The sequence below is a fragment of the Rhinatrema bivittatum genome, chromosome 1, assembly GCF_901001135.1.
Source record: "Rhinatrema bivittatum chromosome 1, aRhiBiv1.1, whole genome shotgun sequence".
Taxonomy (NCBI): Eukaryota; Metazoa; Chordata; class Amphibia; order Gymnophiona; family Rhinatrematidae; genus Rhinatrema; species Rhinatrema bivittatum.
This window is the reverse complement of record NC_042615.1, coordinates 113,351,226-113,375,094: the sequence shown is the minus strand read 5'-3', so window position 1 is coordinate 113,375,094 and position 23,869 is coordinate 113,351,226. Positions and strand designations below refer to the sequence as shown.

The window sequence follows — 23,869 nt, the reverse complement described above, 5'->3', positions numbered from 1 at the left end:
CACTTGTATCTCCTGTCTTCCTAGCCAGGAAAGCCTCGTGCATGAACAGAACAAATTTGGGGGTAAACTCCCGCAGGCCAACGAACACCTACTCAGGACTACTGGATGCTGAATCCACCTCCTCATGCCCATCCTCGAGCTCCTGCACCGCAAGAGAAAGAGGCGGAGGGGAGTCATTGGATTCTCAGCTGGCCGAGTCCTCTGGCTGCGACCCCCCTCGGGAGCAGTGAAAGTGGAGACCCGCACCTTGGCCCTGCAGAGCGAGAGGCCCTCCTAGTGTTTGGACCCTTTGTGGGTCCATTCCCACCCCCCCCCCCAAGCACAAACTGTGCATAGAGAGAGTGAATTTAATCTAGTAGACTAAAGCCCACAGGCCTCACAAGTTTCCATGCACGGATTCTCTGCCATGCGGCCTGCTCACACGTGCAGTGTATCTCATGCACACACCACCGCGAGGTAGGCCGCACCATGTGGCCCCTCCTCCAAGCTGCCAAGAGATGCCACCACGCTGAAAACAGATGGCGTGCAGGACCAACAGAAGTGCTCCGAGCACAGCGTGTACCAAAAGTGGGTCACCGAAAAAGACCGCGGCGCAAAGAAACCTTTCCCCCGCTGGGGAAATTACAAAGAACCCCTGCCGGTACACTCCACTCCCACATCGACCACCTCAGGCACTGCACCGCAGGCCGATTCTCCTAACTGTAAATCTCTCAGAGCTCTCTAATTACTTTTTTTTTAAAATTTAAATAACAAACCAACTAAAAAAACAAACAAACAAAGGGATACTTCTCGGAGAAAGCCAGCAGCAGACAGGAGGGGACTTCAAGGAATGAAGAGGGAGCCAGTCCCCTAGCTATCAGGGACCCCAGAAGTAGAAGGCTACAACAGCCAGGGGTATCCAACCCCTTGTTCACTCGGCTCAACCCGAGGGATGGCCCACCAAGGAGCCTGGCATCTCAGGGAGCAGATCCGAATTTCCAAACCAATCACAACTGTAGGTTTGCACCTCTACCATCTGCTGGAGACAGAGAATACTGAAGGACTGCAGATGGCACTCTCGTTAAGTAGCAGTACCTCAAAGATTTTGTTCTCTGCCTCCATCTGCTGGTAGGGATGCATAAACCCACTTGTTTGGACTGATCTGGGTATGTTCAGGAACTTACCATTCTTCTACCTGGATTTAGGATTTAAGAATAATCTGTGAAACCTGATCATTGACAAAAAAAACAAAACAAAACAATTTTGTCCTATCACAGAGAGCAGCAGCTTACAGCTCATAAGCCACACATGTCTCTTTCACTACAAATGCAGTTTAACCCATGAATTGCAGAACCAGAAAGCACAAAGCCAGGTAGCAAAGACTGGGGACATAAGCCCCAGAGCAGCAACAGCCCTGACAGCAAGGAAAGGAGAATGAAGAGGAGATATGGCCATAAGGACATCAAGCACTATTCTCTCAAAAGAGAGAGAGAGAGAGAGAGAGAGAGAGCGCGAGAGAGAGAGATACTTGTTTGATTAAAGTATCTGCCTTAGGTATGGAGATGGTTAATACAAGATTTACTTATTTAAAAAAATATATCCCGCCTATCTACAATACTAGTTGGGTTTCAAGTCCTGCTGAAGAAGTGCTACTATCTCAAATCAAAGCCATCACAGTATGGCCATGGAGAGAAGAGGGCAAGTTATGCTTTCTTTAGTGAAGGGATTCTGCTCGTGTTTTTATTTTAGAGGACAAGCAATTCAAGATAAAAATAAAGTTATTTACTCAGTATTCCTTGTCGCCAGGATCTTTGTCCATAAAAATCCAAGACTCCCATTGCTGTCTCCAATGGGTCCGGATTCGGATATAAGACAGAAGGCTGTAAATTAAGTAATCATAACTGTAAATCAAGTGTTTACAATACAGTTTTTTTTTTAATGTAAAGTAAATGATGAGAACAAATAGTTGAAGGATGTACAAAGGGTATACACAAATCAATTCAGGTCATTTTATTCTCAAATATGCAGCAACTGTGCAGTTCTCATAAGATATGAACGAGAAGTTGCTAGAACTTTTTCATGCAGGGTTCCATAATATAAACCACCAAAACCAGAGGACTCTGAAAAATAGAACACTCAAAATTCAAATAAATACATTTTTCGTCTATTTAATGATAAATCTTTCTTTTCTGATTTTACTTGATAAATATTTAGCCAGATAATGAGCAAATCATCTGGACAAGCTAGTTGAATAACTTATTCAGCTAACTCTGATATTTGGCTATCTCGAGAAATAGCTGGGAGCAGGTCTAAAGGAAAATTGGTTATCATCTGCTTATTTTCGTTCCTGTAGTATCTCAGATTAGTCCAGACTCCTGGGTTTTGCCTTACTGTCAGCAGATGGAGACAGAGAAAGTTTCTCTGACACTGTTCATGACCCAGTGTGCCACCTGCAGTCCTTCAATATTAAACTGTACCCAAGCCAAGATGACCGCAACAACCATAAATTTCTAAGAAAGCTTCTAAGTAAACTCACTTCCCTCCAACAAGCCGGAAGAAGGTGAAGCTGCCCAAAAAGACAATGGAAAACTCATTTCCCAAATTTAACATAAGCGATCAGCATTGAAAACTTCCAAAAACTTGCACTATATACAAAGCAACAGTACAAGTGTAAATGGGCAGGTCTCTGGACTCATCTGTGGTACTACAGGAATGAAGAACCAATTTTCCTTTTCCTGTATGTACCCCGATCAGTTCAGACTCCTGGGATGTACCTAAGCTCCCCTGATCTTGGATGGGATGTGGAGAATTCCGTTCGTAGAACACTCTCACTAAAGCACATGGAAGCCAGAGCCCTGACATCCAAGCGATAATAACTAGCAAAAGTGGGCAATGACTTCCCAATAGCCGCCCAGCAAATTTCATGACGAGAAACCTGCTGTAACTCAGCCCAAGAAGTCGCCTGAGAACGCATCAAGTGTGCCCCTAAACCCCCGGCAGTGGGCGCCCTTTAGAAATATAAGTAGACTTGATCACTTCCCTCAGACATCGCACAGTTGTAGCCTTAGATGACTTATTTTCCTTCTTTGAACACTCCACAGTACAAAGAGGCGATACGATATATGGAAATCATAAAAGTGATCTTTAGATACCTCAGTAATGTATGCCTCCAATCTAAGAACCTAAGCTCCCCCATGTGAGGTGTAGACCAATCCAAATTCATAAAAGCTGGAAACTCTATTGTGATAGCATGCTGGGGGAGGAGTCGGGGCGGACTCAGAGATGTCTTCACTGGCGGCGATAAAGATAGTAACCTTATCGTCGCCAGTAGCATGCCGAATAGCACCATCTTTCACGGTGGAACTATTCGGTGCGAAAGCCGGCAGCGAAGACACCGCAGTGGTGCGAAGGCTGCCGGCTTTCGCAGGCCCGGCCCACCCCCCTTTGCAGGATTCACCATTCTGCGATAGAATGGTGAATCCAGGCCTAAGATGGAAAGCCTAGACTACCTCAGCCAGAAAAGAAGGCACCATGCACAAAGATACCCTTGAATCAGACATCTGTAGGAAGGGATCTCAATACTACAGCACCTGGAGTGCCGAAATTCTCTTGGCTGAACAAATAGCCACCAAGAAAACAACTTTAAGAGTAAAGTCCTTAACCACAGATCTCTTTAGTGGTTCAAATCGAGCCTCACACAATCCTCTATGGACTAGATTCAGATTCTAAGATGGACAAATGTTCCGCACCTGAGAACGCAAGTTCTTAGCTCCCTGGAGGAACCATAGAACATCGAGATGTGCAGACAGAGGATACCCTTGCACCTTACCCCGGAGACAACCCAATGTCGCTACCTGGACACTCAGAGTTAAAGGCCATTCTCTTGACCAGAACCTTTCTGTAGAAAAGCCAAAATGTGTGACACTGTAGTCTGGACAGACTGAGGTTTAAACATCCAGCACTGAAAATCATCGGCCTGAAGAACTTCTCAACAGCTCAGGCCTCTTGACTGGCTGAGAATCCATGGAGACTGGAGCCAAGAATCAGCATCTCGCTAAACACACTTTACACATAAGCAAATTAAAACTGGCAGAAGACTGCTACCAGATTAGTCCAGACAAGGGGGGTGTACCAAAGCAGCCCTACACTGGCCGGGCCAATTAAAGACCTCTCAACACATTCACCAAAGGTCGGTTCTTCTGGCGCCTGAACATCTAAAAGGTAATGACAAGATAAAGTGTGAAGAGAAGACCACGTCACCGCTCTACAAATCTCCTGCAGTGACACTAATTGACACCCAGCCCACGACGCTGCCTATGCTCTAACAGGGTGCACACGCAACCCCTCTGGAATTCTTCTCCCCTTACAAAGGTAGACCAAAACAATAGCTTCCTTCAGCCAACGCATTATCATGCCCTTGGAGGCCTTGCATCCATTTCTGGCACCTCCAAACAATACAAACATATGATCCAACTGCCGAAAACTGTTTGTGACCTTTGCCTCCAGCAATTCAGCAGACCAATTCAGAAAGGTAGGAGCTCCATAGTCTCATTCATATGAAATGAAGATAGTACCGTAGATAGGAATGAGGGTACTGTGCGCAAAGACACCCCCTCATCTGAAATCTTCAAAAATGATTCCATATAAGGACAAAGCCTGCAGCTCCCAGATCCTTCTGAATGAACAAATCACCACCAAAAATACCACCTTCAGCGTGAGGTCCTTTAACTACACCTGCCTCAATGGCTCAAAATAGAGGCCCACAAAGCACCCGCAAGACTAATTTTAAACCCTCACACCGGACACAATCTATGCACTGGCAGCTGCAGATGCTCGATCCCCTTCAAAATCCTCACAACATGAGGCCAAAGACCTTTTCCCTGGATTATACCTCAGACTCCCCAAGGCTGCCACCTGAACCAACAAGGAATTGTAAACTAAGCCCTTGAAAATCACGGGTTCAGAGTATTCTTTTTGTTACAAACGTCTGCTCTCAAAAGTCAAGTTGTGAGACAAAAGTGATCCGCCCGATCTAAGAAAATAGGACCTTGCCTTAACAGCCCCTGCAACTGAGCCAATCCCAGGAACCCATCAACTGTGCAATGAACCAGATATGTGAACCACAAACAACGCAGCCTCTCTGGCACCACCAGTACTACCTGGCCCAGATGCTGCTAGATGTGCCTAAACACTCGAACTATTAACTGTCACGGAGGGAACACGTACAGCAGGATCCTTGTCAGCCATGGAAGAGCCCATGCATCTATGCCCTCGACTGTGACTTACAGTCTGTGGCTGAAGGAACTTGATGCCTTGGCATTGCTCCTTGATGCCATCAGATCCAGACGGGGACTGCCCCATCAAGATAGGAGGCCTTATCCATCGACAGCTTCCATTCTCCCGGGTCCAACTGTTGCCTGCTGAGATAGTATGCTTGCACACTGTCCACTCCTGCAACATGTGAAGTAGCTATCCCCTGCAAATGTTGCTCTGCCCAGGCAAAAAAGTCCTGGGCTCCTTGGGCAACCGCGCAACTCTTCATTCCCCCTTGCCGATTAATATAAGCCACCGTTGTCGCATTGTCAGAAAACACTCTGACCATCTGACCTCGGACTTGTGGAAGGAATTCCACTAACACCCTGTACACTGCTCTCATTTCCAAGCGATTTATAGACCAGGATGCTTCCACTGGCAACCACAGTCCTTGTGCCATCTGTTCTTGACAGATCGCCCCTCAACCCTTGAGGTTAGCATCCGTGATCCTTATAATCCAGTCCAGAACTTCCAGGCCCATCCCTTTCTCCAAATTCAGTTGACACAGCCACCATGAGAGACAAGACCTGGAGGTACCCTGCAGTGGTAAAGGCTGATAAAACTTCTCCGACAACAGACTCCATCGCAACAGCAATACCCCCCTCTGTAGAGAACATAAGAAAATGCCATACTGGGTCAGACCAAGGGTCCATCAAGCCCAGCATCCTGTTTCCAACAGTGGCCAATCCAGGCCACAAGAACCTGGCAAGTACCCAAAAGCCCATAACACCAAATTCAACGTAGATGTCATAGACTGACGATAATCCCATGCCCTGGGCACAGGCATTCACACCACCTGGGGCTGTAACTTTAGAAACCTCTCTGAGGTGAGAAACACTGCCAAGCTGAGTAACAAACTTCAACCCCAGGTAATCCAGCATCTCAGTAGGGCTCAGGTGACACTTTGCCAAATTCACCACCCAGTTCAAGGAGCGCATCATATCCATCACCGTGCGCATAGACTGTTGGCATACCTCCTCAGATTTCCCTTGGATAAGACAGTCGTCCAGATAATCATGTACTAGGATCCCCTCCCTGCGGAGAGCCACTGGAACCACCACCACCATCACCTTTGTGAATGTCCAAGGTGCAGCTGCCAAACTGAATGGGAGGGACCAAAACTGGAAAGGTTACCCCAGAACCATACCATTAAGAAACATCGATGTTCTTCCTGAATGGAAATGTGCAGATAGGCTTCCGTCAATTCCAGCAAGGCCCAAAAAACTCCACATGAAGAACTGTGCTATCACCGTCACAATGTTTCCATACAGAAAAATGGGGAACTCACAGTATCACATTTCAAATTTTGCAGATTGAGAATGGGACGAAAGGCTCCTTCCTTTTTTGGCATGACACAGTAAATAGAGTAGCTCTTGGGCCGCCAAAGGTATAATCATGCCATGTGTCCCAAATCATAAGAACATAAGAAATTACCATACTGGGTCAGACCAAGGGTCCATCAAGCCCTGCATCCTGTTCCCAACAATGGTCAATCCAGGCTACAAGTATCTGGCAAGTACGCAAAAACTAAGTATATCCCATGCTACTGATGCTAGAAATAGCAGTGGCCATTTTCTAAGTCAACTTGATTAATAGCAGGTAATGGACTTTTCATCCAAGAACCTATCCAAACCTTTTTTAAACCCAACTACACTAACTGCACTAACCACATCCCCCGGCAACAAATTCCAGAGTTTAAATTGTGCATTGAGTGAAAAAATATTTTCTCTGATTAGTTTTAAATGTGCTACATGCTAACTTCATGGAGTGCCCCCTAGTCCTTCTATTATCTGAAGGAGTAAATAACCAATTCACATTTACCCGTTCTAGACCTCTCATGATTTTAAACACCTCTATCATATACCCCCCTCAGCCGTCTCTTCTCCAAGCTGAACAGCCCTAACCTCTTTAGTCTTTCCTCATAGAGAAGCTGTTCCATCCCCTTTATCATTTTGGAAGCCCTTCTCTGTACCTTCTCCATCGTAACTGTATCTTTTTTGAGATGCGGCAACCAGAATTGTATACAGTATTCAAGATGCAGTCTCACCATGGAGTGTTACAGAGGCATTATGACATTTTCCGTTTTATTCACCATTCCCTTCCTAATAATTCCTAACATTATTTGCTTTTTTGACTGCCGCAGCACACTGAGCCAACGATTTCAATGTATTATCCACTATAACGCCTAGATCTCTTTCCCAGGTGGTAGCTCCTAATATGAAACCTAACATCATGAAACTACAGCATGGGTTATTTTTCCCTATATGCAGAATCTTGCACTTATCCACATTAAATCTCATCTGCCATTTTGATGCCCAATTTTCCAGTCTCACAAGGTCCTCCTGCAATTTATCACAATCTGCTTGTGATTTAACTACTCTGAATATTTTTTTTAACTGCACATTTGATTACCTCATTCATCATATTCCTTTCCAGATCATTTATAAATATATTGAAAAGCATGGGTCCCAGAACAGATCCCTGAGGCACTCCACTGTCCACCCCTTCCACTGAGAAAATTGTTCATTTAATCCTACTCTGTTTCCTGTCTTTTAACCAGTTTGTAATCCCTGAAAGAATATCGCAACCTATCCCATGACTTTTTGCTTTTCCTAGAAGCCTCTCATGAGGAACTTTGTCAAATGCCTTCTGAAAATCCAAATAGACGTAGTATATCGGTTCACCTTTATCTACATGTTTATTAACCCCTTCAAAAAAGTGAAGCAGATTTGTGAGGCAAGACTTGCCTTGAGTTAAGCCATGCTTACTTTGTTCCATTAAACAATGTCTTTCTATATGTTCTGTGATTTTGATCTTTAGAACACTTTCCACTATTTTTCCAGGCACTTAAGTCAGGCTAACTGGTCTGTAGTTTCCAAAATCGCCCCTGGAGTCCGTTTTAAATATTGGGGCTACATTAGCCACCCTCCAGTTTTCAGGTACAATGGATGATTTTAATGATAGGTTACAAATTTTAACTAATAGATCTGAAATTTCATTTTTTAGTTCCTTCAGAACCCTGGTGTGTATACCATCTGGTCCAGGTGATTTGACAAACTGAAGAGTAGTAATCAGGCTTACCACATCTTCTAGATTCACCATGATTTGGTTCAGTCCATCTGAATCATTACCCATGAAACCCATTCTGGAGAAGGTTATCTCCCCAACATCTTCTTCAGGAATCACTGATGCAAAGAAATCGTTTAATCTTTCCGCAATGGCCTTATCTTCTCTAAGTGCCCATTTAACCCCTCGATCATATAACGGTCCAACCAACTGCCTTGCAGGATTTCTGCTTCAGATATATTTTAAAAAGCTTTTACTGTGAGTTTTTGCCTCTACAGCCAACTTCTTTTCAAATTCTCTCTTAGACTGTCTTATCAATGTCGCTTGCTTACCTCAGACACTGCAATGAGACACCATGAAAGTTTCTGTGATGGGGCGAAAAAATTCTAAAGCACAACCGTCCCTTATTACCTCTAGGACCCATTGGTCCGAGGTAATCCTGTTCCATGCTTCGTAAGACTGTGATAGATGGCCTTCCACCATTATCTCGAGACAGTGGACCAGCCTGGTTTCATTGTGAAGCCTTACCTTGCTGGTCCTCTGGTTGGAGCCCTCTCAGATGCCTCAAAAAGACTGCTGCCTACTGAACACCTGGTTCTGCCCCAAAGATAGTGCAGAACCTTTATTAGGACGAAAACCGCCACACCTCACGAAACCTAGAGCGAAGCAGAAAAGACTTCCTGACTGTCATCTTACCCTCCGGCAGGTTATTCCCTTTAGAGGGACTCTGCCAAAATCTTCAAATTGTTTCAGGACCTCCCTGAACAACAAATTTCCTTCCTTTAAAAGGGAAGATTACAGTGCTTAGACTTGGACCACATATCAGCTGAGCAATTCTGCAACCACAGCAAAATGTCGCACCGAGACCGCCACAACCATATTCCTGGCCGAAATCCAGCTCTAGTCAAATGCAATTCCAACTGCCACCTGAGTTGCCTGGCTATTAACACCAGCGTCTGCTGAAGACTTCTCCTGAGACTTCCGGATCCAGCATAAATGGGCCCTCTGCATCAGATATCCACAGATCACCATTCATAGGCTTGCTGCCAAACCTGCAACCAGAATGGTCATCTTGTTAGTGACCGCCGAGACCGAAGCATGCACTTTCAGCAATACCAGCAGTGGCAGGATAGCTTCTGTGAGGGGATACAACTCTGCTATGGTTCTAGCCACCTTGGGGCTCGCCTCCGGGAAGTCCCATTCCTGGTTCACCAGCTTCTTGATCCTTTTAAGGAGAGGAAAGGCTTTCAGTGGGCCCCGGAGTCCAACCAACACCGGATCTATCCCTTCATTGTCCAACTCCTCCTGGACCAACTTAATACCCAGTTCCTTCTGAACATAGGAAATAAGGGGCCTCAACTCCTTCTTACAAAACAGATGAACCACACGTGCGTCATTTCCCTCTGTTATCGGGACCTCTTCCAGATCAGCCATGTCCCTATCCCCATCCTGACTGACATCCGCTGTGAGATCTGCTGGGTCATCCTGATCCACCCTCAGACCAACCTCCAAGATAATTCTCTGGGTCATCCAAGTCCAAATCATCCAAGCTGCCAGGCCCCTCAAAATGGTCCTGGCCCAGCTGGCGAAGGAGATCCCCATACCTCCTGGCCAAGGAGTCCCTGTGGCTCTTTCCTGCAGGATGAGACGGCTGACAGAAATGCCCTTCTTATAGCCAGTGCTTTTCCTGGTTAAAAAGGCTTTATGCATAAGCAAGACAAATTCAGAGGAAAATTCCACGTCATCCTCTTCCCTGTCCGGTCAGAGTTTGCATCTCTTCTCCCACCCCCGATGGGATCACCGGAGATAACAGGGGAAGGGAGTCCCTGGGCTTCTGGGAGTCAGTCACCTCCGTGCTGTAGCCCTTCTGCCTGACAGGCTGTTGAGGCTCCTGGTATTGATCCTGACAGGGCTTTGGGAACCTGTAGATTTCCTACCAGCCTCATTCCCCCCCCCCCCCCCCCGGAGGGCCCCACCAGAAACAAATCACAGCATAGCGCCGCTGCACTCAGCTGTCCCCGAGCCAGGCCGCTGGCCTGACAAGCTTTCCAGTGCTGGGAAATTGCTGCCAGTGCCATCTTGTCTCCATACAGCCAGGCATGCTGCGGAGGAACAGAAGCTTCATGATTGCAGTGTGCAGGAGGGGGGGGGGGGGGAAACAAGGCCCAATGCAGCCTTCGGTTCCCAGAGTAGTCTGAAGCTGCAAATAGAGAAGCTATGCTGCTCCCTTCCCCCAGCCCGGGCCTGCCCCGATGATCAAACCAGAAACAGCCCGAGCGGTTGCTGCTGAAAGAAAAACGTAAACTTTTTTTTTTCTTGAAAGAAAGAAACAGCAGCCACAGCAAAGGAAGAAATTCAAGCAAAAAAAGGAATACTTCCCTGCTGCTGGCAACACCTCTGGGAAGGAACCTTCAGGGGATAAGAGGGAACAGGACCCCTTGCTGTCAGCCCCCTGGAACTGCTGCGGGCTAAAGCTGATCAGGGGTTACCAAACCCCCCCCCCCCCCCCCCGTTGCCTGACTCAACCCGAGGAATGGCCCACGAAGGAACCTAACAGCTCAGGGAGCATCTTCTAACTTCTCTTCTTTTGTCCATTCTTTTTTCTTAACTGCAGGTTTGCAGCTCTACCTTCTGCTGGAGACAGAGAAATACTGAGGGCCTGCAGGTGCGCAGGTGGCACTCTCGGTTAGGTAGCAGTGCCTCAAAGCTTTAAGTTCTCTGCCTCCATCTGCTGGTAGGGATGCAAAACCCATTTGTCTGGACTGATCTGGGGTACGAACAGGAAATGAATTTAAAAATTATAATTATTAAAAACGTTTTCAAAATCTTGAGTCTCTCATATTTTAGCGCTGGAAAGGCAGAATGTCTGACATTGTAATCTAGCAGTGTAATCTTTTTTGTGTTCAGTACTCATTGTTTTTTGGTTCAAATAACTTCAAAGAATTTTTTGCAAAGCAAATTTTAAAGGAGTTTACCAAGTGAGTGCCTGTGACTTACATCATGGTTACAGAGCTGGTTGGCCTGTTGCTTCCGCTCCTGTGCATAGTATGCAGCCTGCTGGTAGTAGAAACCAGGATTCTGAGTCTGAATGGCTGTCAAACCCAACTTAATTGCTTCATCAAACAAGTCCCCAAATGCTTGAAACCTTTAAAATAAAAAAAAAAAGATAACTTTCTTTTTTTTATCACCAAATACAGAATCACTAAACACAATATAAGTTATTACACTACAGGATGATACTAAGGTGTAATGAAACACACCATATTTAGATAGGGATGTGCATTCGTCTAGGACGAATTAGACAATTTGAACGAAATTGTCTAATTCGTCCTGTTTCGGCCACCCCGAAAAACAAAGGAAATTTTGTTTTTCGGGGTTAGCGCGCGCTTACATCAAAATGTTAGCGCGCGCTAACAGGGAGTTAACGTGCAATAACCCAAAATTCAGGTCGGCCGAAAAAAAAAAAACCCCGAACCGCAGGAAATACGAAATTTCCCGCAGTTCCCAGATAACGAAGCCAGAAACGATCAGGCCATCCAATACTCATCTCTATATTTATATATGGGCCATACTTCTACATAGACTCCATGGACCTACACCTGCTTTTCATACAAAAGTAGCTTGGGTGGGTAGCCTGCAAAATACTCTTAGTTTTTATTACATTTTAAAGTAATCTAGAATTGCATTGCTAGTTAAAAGCACTCTTTGTGCATTTCATGATGTGATTTTTAAAAGCAATCGAGGGCCTATGCACGCAAAAGTATATGCAAAACCTGATTTTGCGTATACTTCTGTGTTCAGCCACAAGAGGTGTTTTAAAGGTGAGGGGCACAGTTAGTGTGTGAAAAGAAATTACACATGCACAGAAATCTTCATGCACAAACCCCTGACACTTGCTCAGGAACAGGTGTAACTGTCTGTGTGTAAGACCATGCACATAGCAGGGTAACCCACAAATTTTCAAAGTGAACTTACACGCATACGGCTGCAGTGAAAATTTGGAATTAAGTCTGCAGGTACAAAATTTGCCATGCAATTCCGGACTTCGCTAAAATGCAATGAAAAACTAAGCAGTGTGTTTAGCAGGCTATTCACTGAAGTTATTTTGTATGAAGCACATATGTAGGTTCATAGAGTCTATTAGCAGTAGAGCAATCACCTAGTGGTTAGAGCAGCAGCATTCAAATCCTGCTTCTCCCACAGTTACTACTAGTGACCTAGGCAAGTCACTTCACTCTCCATTGCCTCAAATACAACTTAGATCGTAAGGCCTCTTGGGCAGTCCTGAATTGTACCTCACCCTGAGCCTGTATTTGGAAAAGTGAGTAATGAAATTTAAATCCAAATCCAAATCCAAACAAATCCACAAACTTGAGCCCTTTGTGGACTGTTTGAGTGACCCCTTGCAGCACATGGGGAAGAGAAAGGGGAAGAACTAGTGATGGGAGTGGAGAAGGAGAGAGGATCTGGAATCCTTGGGGGGGGAAGCTGCAGGATTCGGAAGGGGGGGGGGGCAGAGAATGTGGGATTAAAAGAGGCAGGATCCAGACTGAGGGGTTGGGGGGAGGTGCTCCTCCCCTGGCTTGTCCTGCTCCCTTTCGCATCCCCACCCCATCTCTAACCTCCTCTCTCACTTCACCCCACCAGATTCCCTCATGCTCTCTTCACTTTCCATCCCTCATAATCCCTCATATACACATCCCTCCATTCTCCTCTCACACACACACGCAACCGGTCAATCCCCTCACCCCCGAACCAACCCTCCTCACCCACCTAGCCAATTCCACCTCTTATCCTACAAGCCCCGTCCCCTCGTCATTCCCCAATTCCTCATCATCCTTCCCCACCAGTCAATCCCTCTTCTCATCCCTCCAGCCCCTCCTCAGGATCTCAGAGTTAAAAAAAAAAAAAAAAAATTGTTGAAATAGTAGTAGCTTGATCACTCTTTCCCCTGCTTGGAAACTAGGATTACCACCCCCCATCCAACCTCCAGAAACTCTCTTTTATGTCTACAGGAAGAGAAGTTCTTACCTCCTTCTGCAATGTAAAAATGTTATACCGGGATGGGGGGGGGGGGGGGGGGGTCACCAGCTGCCCCCCTGGCATCCAATACTTAAAAAAAAAATAAAAATTAGGTCCCAGCACCCCCTAACCTTTCCCTCCCATCGACCCATAGTGATAACTATTAGACAAGCGCTCCCCCTGGTTAAGCAGACATTATCAGCGCTGCTGTCAGAGCAATGCTAGACACAGAGGGAACAGACTTCCATCCCCCCCCCCCCCAAACTTCGGCTTCTTTTGATGTGGGATGACTGTGGAGTAAGGGGGAGAGGGAAGAGCTGAATCTGCAAAACGGTTATCACTTCAAATGGGTGGGTGGGAGGAGGTTGTCAATGCTGTGCACCATTGGCACTTTGGCTGGGAGGGAAAAAAATGTGGGAGAGTTGGAGGGACGAGGTCACTGAGGCCTATAATTTATTAGAACATGGGGTATGATGAGGGTGCTGAAGGCACAGGGGGACCAGTATAACATTTTTATAGCTCAGGGATAAAAGAAAGCTTTGGGGAGCTTGGTGATAACCGGGGTAACCAGGCCACTATGGCTTTGACAATTTTTTTTTCTTTGCTGGAGGATGGGATCAGGCTACTGCTGGCGTGCCAGGTTTTTTTTGTTTTGTTTTGTTTTTTAACCTTCCTGGTTATATGCCAAATATAGGCAAGTAAGTTTAAAATTATCTGGATAACTTTAGACCCTCTCTCTACCACAACCAAACTTGCTCACTTAAACTTAAGTTGGGTAGCACTAAATATCCATGCTTCCCAGGTAAGCATCTTTTTCATCCAGGTAAGTTTTAGCTGAGCAATGACTTACCCAGCTACAACTTATCCAGTCAGTAGGGATGGCTATTTAAATCTGAGGATATGTCTGGATAAGTCTCAAATTTAGATGGGCAAATTTGGGTTCCATCCTCTTCATGTTCCTGAAATACCAGAATAAGGTAGATAAGGAAGCTAAGGTCAGGCAGGTTTCTCCCACTTTACAGAAAAAAAATAAGTATGTGTAGGTCAGAATAAAGAAAAATACCATCAGCTCATGACTTTCTTTGTCGTCCACTTTGGCATGCTCACGGCAAAAAGTCGCCAGTCTAGGCGTCATCATTCAGTGGGTAGTAACCCAATAAGATGTTTTTAATAGTAACCTGCTTTAAATGGGTTTTTTGGGGTTTTTTTTAACAAAAGGTAGGTAATCAAAAAATAAATAAATAGTATGACAGTCCTTAATGAAAACGTACTGTTTAGACATCCAGGCGGTGTGCTCAAAAGACAGCTCAGCGCTTCCTATTTTTTTCTTACACAAGTCGATGTGTTTTCTGAACTGTGCAATTGCATCCAATGGCGTGTTGTGTTGGAAGCATAAGCGGCAAATCTTTCAGAGAAAGATAAGAACAAAGAAGTCAAAACATTGTAACGATTACCTCTTATTTCACAATTAGATACTAAATTACCACTAAATATACATAAAAACTAAAGTTAAAAACTGCCTTAACTTTCTCACTGGTTTTGCCTACCGTTCTTATGACGGGGCTTGCAAGTGCATGGTCTTTACCTTGTAGTTTATAAATCCGGCCATAGTCTTGATTTCCAGCATGTTGGTTTCATGAGCCCTCAGTTCATGCACAAGATTATAAGCTGTCCTGTAATTTCTAATAAGAGCATTTCTCAATTAGCTGGATATTGATATAATGCACACAATAACTTATGTTATGATAATTACAACAAATGGCATTGATCTAATATTCCTGCAATGAAATCACCACAGAACAAAAATACAGTAAGTTAAAAAAAATTGCACGCCACAGGCATTTCATAGGGATGTGTTTTGCCTTAACTGCCCAGGTTCCATCTTCCTCACTGCTGCCACCATCAGCAAAATACTGGTGAAAAGAGGGTGACGAAGTGGTTGGCAGAGTCATCCAATGGTGTCCGATGATGAAGAAAAAAAAAAAATAAATAAAGGAGTAGGCTGGTGTGACAGAGCTGCCAGAGTCATCTTGCAGTGGTTGCCAAAAAAAAGAAGAGGGTGACTGAGTGCCTGGCAAGCCACTACGCGATATCTACTGCAAAAAAAAAAAAAAAAAAATTCCAGCACGGCAGAGGGGAACCATCCCGTGGTGTTGACTGCCCTAGACATTTGAGCAGACCAATGCTGAGCAAGTATTTTCAGAACTTGCGGGTGCTCTTGTGGGCCAGTAATGCTGGCATGCTCAGATGCTGTAGGGTAGCAGACTCCATGGGATGGTTCCCCTCTGCCGCGCTGGACTCTTTTTTTTTTTTTTTTTTTTTTTTTAGCAGCAGACATTGTGTATTGGCTTGCCAGGCACTCCATCACCCTCTTCTTTTCTTTGGCAACCACAAAAAGATGGCTCTGTCGGTAGCTCTGTCGCCCTCCTCTTCATCTACTGATACTGAGGAATGGGCTCTCTGACCTACTGGCACTACAACTAAAACATCAGTGCGAGTCCATGTCACCACTCTCACCGAGAAGTAAACTGTCAAAAGGTGCAGTGTGCTGCCGTGCATGTGCACCTCAAACTAAACATGCTTGTGTACGAAACATGCTTGCGTACAAAAACACAGACTGACACAAATTCAACAATAAGTACTATTACTAAACACTCCTAAAAATGGCACACACTTTTTTATTCTCTCCCCCACTATTTTTAAACCCCCTCCCAAATTACTCAGACCAGCCACTGTAGCAACAGTCCTTGGCCACAGATCATGGCTCCCTCCAGAATGTGGTAACGGAGACCCTAATAATGGCCAGTAGTGTCGCTGTTGAGCAAAGGCTGAGGACTTCCTACTCCTAGCAGCTGCAAATGTTGCAGCATCCCAAGCAGTCCTGTGACAGGAAGTGAATGCAAGTCCTCCACCATGCCAGCCCAAATATACAATTTTTTAATTCTGCACATGAACTCTTTATATAGCATGATTTGACCTCTGTGCATACAGGTCAAATGACACTGTTTTCTTTGTCATTATCAGCCAAGAGAGAGGGAACTTTATCCACAATTTAGTGATACTGTTTGTGGAAAAGTTCAACTTTTTTTATGCTGCTCTAACCCAGGGTCAGATTTAAGATCACAGTGCCCATAGGCAGAGTACTGAGAGTGAATGGTTTAACGCCTGAAAATCAGAAAACAGAACTCAGTTTGGGTGCTTTCAGAATCTGGTGTACTAGGCATATGCCACTTGTCTATGCCTAAATCCAGCCCTACACTAACCTCATAGAATGGACAGCAGCCAAAGCTTGTCCAAAAAGAAGCAGCATGCACACATGCCAAAGAAAATTCTCTTAAAAAGAATGTGGCGAATGATTCTGTATGAATTTCTCACTCAAGGGAATTAAAAGGTCTGTTAAGACAATATATGTTCAAGAGCTCACTTTTTTGTCCATTCCTGCAGGAGCGGCAGCAATAGTATAAGTCCTATGAGTATTTTTTTCATGGAACCTAGTTTGTGTGTTGTCAATTCACCAGAAAACTTCAACATTTATAGTAGTATATATTGGAAATACAAAATGTACACATGAACCAGCATACCATGCAACATACAAAAACAGCGGCCCCAAATTAACTAACACCAGTCTGAACCACATGCTATCCAAAATTTATAATTAAATGTAAGATGTTGCGTAAGATGCCTGTGAAAGGCACAACACTAAAGCCCATCAGAACAGCTTTTTCAGTGAGCTGGAAAAAGGACTGCTATATCTAATTAAATAAATATAAGGAGTTTAAAATGTATTAAAAATATGGCTCTTTAAGAAGGCATTTGAGGAATAATAAATATGGTCAGTGTACCATAGGAAACAGCATAGGCTATGTGGGGCTCAAAGAGTGCAGCAGGAATGGGGATTGATGAATATATATCAGTATGTTTTAACTTGTTTTTAAAGTATATTTGTAATTTTAATGTTTTATTGATTGAATTAAGTATGTTCTTATGTAAGCCGCCATGATCTTTGGAGTTTGCAGCTAAGAAATTTAAAAAAATAAAAATCAATAAGTGATTAAGGCCATTTCAGAAGTATTATGTCTCAAATTTTCCCTTCCTCCCTCCCCATTTTCCAAATACCAGGTTTGGCAGTGACAGAGCATTGCATTTGTCAGACACACAGACAATATAAACATAGGATCTAAAACACCCGTTTCTTGCTTGATACTGCAGGGCATAAACCAGGGGCTCAATTATGGGAGATCCTCACTACTGGGTACGAAGATTCATATCAGTGCCACAGACAACTAGGGTCATAATCTCTAGTTTAAATTGTAAGGTTACTTAAAATAAAACAGATTACAGTACTATAGTTAAGTATTCCACAAAGTGAGATAATTATATAAACTCAACTAAAACCTATGCCAGAAAACCAGGTGGCAAGTGAAAGGAAGAGTGGTTTTTACCTGCCAATTTCCGTTCCTGTAGTACCATGGTTCAGTCCAGACTCCTGTGTTTATTCATCCCTGCCAGCAGATGGAGACAGAGAAAGTTTCACCGACACTGCTTGATAAGCCCTGGTGCCACCTGCAGTAACTCAGTATTGCTATGTACCCAAGCAAAAAGTAACTTGCTAAAACTTGTAAAAATGTGCCAAAAACTTTGAATAAAAATCTGTATCTCAACCTAAAAAGTGTGTACCAAAAAGATCACAGCTGAGCAAAGGACTCTCCATCTCCATAGATTGGGTGGGTTCTAGACTGATCTGTGGTACTACAGGAATGAAAATTAGCAGGTAAGAACCAAATTTTCTTTTCCCTGTACGTACCCAGATCAGTTCAGACTCCTGTATGTCCCAAAGCTCTCCAAACGACCGAGACTCCGGATCCCCTACATCCAGCCAGTAATGCCTCGCAAAAGTATGTAGCAACTTCCAAGTCACAGCTCTGCAAATTTCCTGTGGTGAAACCAACTGAGCCTACACCCATGAAGTCGCCTGAGACTGAGTAAAGTGGCCCTTAAACCCTCAGGAATTTGACGACCCTTGAGAATGTACGCCAACCCAACAGCCTCCTTAAGCCACCTTGCAATGGTAGCCTTGGAGGTCTGGGAACCCTTTTTCGAACTACTCCATAAAACGAAAAGATGATCAGACCCTCTAAAATCATTAGTGACCTTGAGATAACTCAGCAAAGCCCTGCAGACATGTGGCATACAAGCATCCAATTCTGGATATATCTATCTGGGTTTGGATCCCGAGGGGACCCTTTCCCTGTTTGGTCAAGGTGGACAAGCTGGAGGTTGGTGACTTTTTGTACGCTCTATCCTTCTTGATCCTTGGGGTGCAAATCTTGTGGTCCAGATCCCTCCCCTCCCCGAGGCTGCCTAGGCAGCTTTGAGCTCAGCAGCTCCCTTCAGCCTTAGAAGGTGGGGGGGGGGGGGGGGGGGAGTCTTTTTTTTTTTTACATATATATATATATTAGAGATGTGAATCGGAACCAGAATCGGTTCGAATTTCAGTTCCGATTCACATCTCTAATATATATTAATATATATATATATATATATATATATATATTCAATTCAATTTCAGATGGAAAGAACTTGAAATTTCTCTTGATTCATGACAGACCTCCAGCACCGGATCACTGCAAAAGGAAGCCACCTTCAGTTATTGACCTTCACTCTGCACATCCTGAACGGTTTGCTGCCGACTGATCCTAACACTGCCAGCTTCCTAAAACCTACTGCAGCGTTTCTTCTAAGTTTATGCTGTTGATGCAGTGCACCTGGTGGATCAGCTTGTAAGGGCATTGGTTCCTGAAACCCCTGGTCTCCTTTCGGTTTCCTCCTGGGCATTTGTTTTTCCCCTGCATTGTCCATTTCAAAGGGCCACATATTTCACTATTTTGGAAATTCTGCATTTAGAGAGAAGAAAGGGTCACAAAGGCCTTACTTCAGGGCATTCTGTGTATCTTGTTTCAGTTCACTGAAGAAAGCAATCTTGAACTGATGTCTAACAAACAGCAGCTGTAATACAAAAAAACATCTCTCATAACTGTGCGCGTGTTTTGGGTTTTTTTTTTTAAACAAAAACTGTCAACATCAGAAAAGCAGCCACATGATACCACGATTACAGAAAAGTGTGCACTAAAAAAGTTAAAGTATTAGTTGAAGCAATTATGCTAAGGGCTTAATTAGTTTAATGATAGAAGCAGTGCTTCCCTATGGAGCGAACTAGACCAGACACAGTGAATCTCAAAGAACAGCTCTCAGCAATGAATAAATAGGGATAAAGCATCATTTATTTCAGTGAATATAGGGAACACACCAGGCTCATTTCTGTTTGATATGCTAAAGACACCCAAGAGACACTTGTGAATCCTACTGAACAGACAGCTGAAAACACAAGCTTACAGAATGCAACTAAGGTCTTTATAGAGCTTTACCCTCTAGGAGAAATTTATTTATTGCTTTTGATTACCATCATTCTGTATTCAATCACAACGGTATACAAAAAATAAAATTAAATCAATACATCATAAAATTACATTAAAATTACATTAAATCTTAGTAAAAAAAATTACAAGAATAAAATGAAAACAAAAGAATGAGATAAATCATGAATAACATAACGAGTAAAATACATGTCTCATTTTTCAGAAAAATTATTTAAACTTCCTTGCCATGATATCGAATTAATCAGTTCCCTCAAAAGCTTTTTTTTTTTTTTTTTAAAGAGCCACATTTTTAGATTTTTTTTAAATCATAAAATCTGTTTGCAGCCTTAAATCAACAGGTAAAGAGTTCCATAATTTAGATCCTGCTGTTGAAATGGCTCTCTCCCTCACCTCACTCAAATGAGCAGTTCATACAGAGGGGACAAACAAAGACCTTTATTTGCCTCTCTTAAATTTCTCTGTGGGGTGTAAAGCCGCATTCAGCCATTCTGTTTTATCAATGTTAATAAACTTGTGAAACAAAGAACTTTAAAATCTATTCTGTATTTTACTGGCAATCAATGCAAAGAAATTAAAATTGGTGTAATGTGATCAAACTTTCTACACCCAGTTAAGACCCTAGCTGTAGCGTTCTGTAGAAGCTGCAAAAGGTCTTATTGTACTTGCCGGGAGGCCAAACAAAATGGCATTACAATAATCTAAGTTAGAAAATATTAGTGTCTGGAGTACTGTATGAAGATTTTCATGAGTGAGAAGAGATTTCAAACTTTTTAATGTATGAAGTTTGTTATATTCATCTCTAGCTTTCAAACTAATATGCTTTTTCATGTCAGGTCACTATCGATAGCTATATTGATTGTTAGGAATAGCCAACTAATTCAATTTCCATGGAGTCCATTTGAAAATGGGAGGGTTATTTAATGTCAACTGTCTATTTAATAATATAATTTCAGTTTTTTTAGGTTCAGGACCAATTGCTGAGATATAAACATTGACTGATTTCAGAGTATTTTCTATTGAATCATTAACGGGCGCCAAGAATTGAATGTCTACATATAAATTTATTTTATTTATTTAGAAACTTTTTATATACCTGTATTAGTGGGGACATCATACGGGTTTACATTCGAACAAAAGGCTTGAAAGTACATGTTAACAGGGAAAGTGAACTAGGAGAGGGGTTAACCAAGGGTAGCGTGGAAAATAAGATTGAACGGAACAAGCATAGGTTAACAGGTAGATTAAACAAAACAGGCATAGGTTAACAACATAATTAGTTAGTTCTTTAATGTAAGGAAAGTACGATCACCATGAGGTGGTGCATGGGAGATGCGACGGAGGATGATCTATTCTGAATAAGCTTGTTTGAACAAATAATGAGTAATGCCTAGTCCGGCTAATAGTTGGCAGAGAGGAAACATATAAATATTAAAAAGGGTAGCACATAAGGAAAATCGTTGTGGCAATCCAGAATTCAAATTGAATTTCTGATATGGAGTTACCAATTCTCACTTGAAAAGAGTGATTCTGTAAGTACGAAATAAACTACTGGAGGGTTATACCATTGAGACCAATTTCAGATAATCTACGAATTACGATCTGATGATCAACCTTATCAAAGGCAGTTGAAAGGTCGAATAATACCAATAAATGTGATTGACTTGCATCAAATTACTTTAATACGGTGTCTGTTAAGGCAAAGAATAACGATTTGGTGTTAAAATGTTTTATAAACCCTAATTCATTTGGAAAGAGTATGTTATTTGCATCAACATGCTCTGCCAGCTGGGCCTGTACTACTTTTTTCCAATATCTTGGCTATAAATAAGAACATAAGAAATTGCCATGCTGGGTCAGACCAAGGGTCCATCAAGCCCAGTATCCTGTTTCCAACAGAGGCCAAACCAGGCCACAAGAACCTGGCAAATACCCAAACACCAAGAAGATCATAAGAACATAAGAACATAAGAAAATGCCATACTGGGTCAGACCAAGGGTCCATCAAGCCCAGCATCCTGTTTCCAACAGTGGCCAATCCATGCCATAAGAACCTGGATCCCGTGCTACTGATTCAATTAATAGCAGTGGCTATTCCCTAAGTCAATGTGATTAATAGCAGTTAATGGACTTCTCCTCCAAGAACTTATCCAAACCTTTTTTAAACCCAGCTACACTAACCACATCTGCTGCCAACAAATTCCAGAGCTTAATTGTGTATGGAGTGAAAAATAATTTTCTCCAATTAGACTTAAATGTGCTACTTGACAACTTCATGGAGTGCCCCCTAGTCCTTCTATAATCTGAAAGTATAAATAAATGATTAAAATCATGAGAGGTCTTTAACGAATAGATCATATCCACATCAGCCATCTGTTCTCTAAGCCGACAGCCTTAGCTTCTTCAGCGTTTCCTCATAGGGGAGCTGTTCCATCCCCTTTATCATTTTGATTGCCCTTCTCTGTACCTTCACCATCACAACTATATCTTTTTTCAGATGCTCTGACCAAAATTGTACACAGTATTCAAGGTGCGGTCTCACCATGGAGTGAAACAAAGGCATTATGACATTTTCCGTTTTATTAACCATTCCCTTCCTAATAATTCCTAACATTCTGTTTGCTTTTTTGACTGCTGCAGCACACGGAGCCAATTTCAAAGTATTATCCACTATGATGCCTAGGTAAATTTGGTAAATTTGAAATGGGTCTGAAATTGTTTAACAGAGTCAGTATTTCCCTTTTTTAGTAATGAAGTGGAGTTAGCTTGTCTAGCTCCACGCTGGTAACGGAAGTAAAGTGAGCGGTAGGGGTTAAAAGAGGAGATGAAAAGGTCAATGAATGGACAAAAGGGGGAAGGGTGAAGTTAGCCAATAGAAGAAGAATATTTTGAATGGAGAGACAGCGATTGGTGGAAGGGGGAGGATATAAAGGGGAAAACGGTTTTGCGCCTCAGTCTGAGAGGAACGGCTGAGGCAGCGGGCAGAGGCTTTCCCTCCCTCCCACCCGATAGAGGGTAGTGTTCTAGGGTTGTTCGTTTGTAGAAGAGATGTTGTTGCAGTGGCGGTAAACCCGAGCCCATAAGGTTTTGAATTTATGTAATGGTTAAAAGTTGGCAGAAAGGGGGGAATCTCGTGTGGTGCGGGGGGGGCTGCTACACGAGATTGACAATGAGCAGGAGGGGGGCCGATGCTCAGAGGATTGTATCAAATAAGCTCTACCACTGGAAGAGGTGGTGGGCATTATGGAGATATGTAAAATGGGGTTATGTATTGTATGCATTGTTTGAGGGCTCGGGTAAGGTTAATAAACTGCGGCCTTTATTGTTCCAAACAAAGATTCCTGTCATTTGTGAAGGGGAAATGGGGAAAAAGGGAGAAATGGGGTGGGGGGAGAAGGACATCAAGCAAATCTGATATCTTCCAGTTATTGGTCTTATAACCGCACATTTTAAAGACTAAGGCATCTTTCCTTGAGATGAAAGATTTATTTTAGCAATTGGAGAAAAAAAATTAACCACTGATTTTAATGCCAAGCTGGGAACTGTATATAAAAGGATGAGTTGCTGTATTTAATTTTTTTTTTTATATGTTTAATTCAATTTCTAAAGTAGAGACACTTTCAAAAGATGTCCAAGGAATTACATCTCGTGGTTTTAATATAATTTTTTGGTCTGAAGCTGAAGGGATGTTAAGAACGTTTTGAATCTTATCCTTGGAGAAGCTTAGTTCATTACATTTAAACATTGGTAATCCAGGGTCAGGCCCTAAAGTGCATGCGTTAGCTTTTGTTAGATCTTGGACCATGGAAAATAAGATTCTAGGGTTAAAACCGGGTAAAAATTTCTCGTTTTGTATTATTAATTAATCTATATTGAGAAAGAGAGGCTCTTATTTTGTGATTACACCAGGGCTTGTTTTTCTTATTAGAGCTTTTGTTAATCATAGGACTAAGTTCATCAGCAATGATGATCATAATATCAAACCAGGATGGAGTAGCATTGTCGACATTATAATAATTAATATCATTAAATATACCTGGAAGTCTTTCAGTTAA

The 23,869-nt window shown here is 43.0% G+C and overlaps 1 protein-coding gene across 10 annotated transcripts in view; it reads right to left on the bottom strand.

Annotated features, from left to right (window-relative positions):
• Positions 1-23,869, bottom strand: part of TRAPPC11 (trafficking protein particle complex 11) — a 203,426-nt gene that overhangs the window by 142,167 nt on the left and 37,390 nt on the right. For all 10 annotated transcript variants that reach the window (XM_029583298.1, XM_029582652.1, XM_029582739.1 and 7 more), the window contains 5 exons: positions 19,313-19,386; positions 14,966-15,062; positions 14,652-14,785; positions 11,356-11,503; positions 1,766-1,859 (listed from right to left, as the gene is read on the bottom strand). In XM_029583298.1, coding sequence (XP_029439158.1) covers positions 1,766-1,859; positions 11,356-11,503; positions 14,652-14,785; positions 14,966-15,062; positions 19,313-19,386 — 547 coding nt within the window. The remainder of the gene's footprint in view (positions 1-1,765; positions 1,860-11,355; positions 11,504-14,651; positions 14,786-14,965; positions 15,063-19,312; positions 19,387-23,869) is intronic.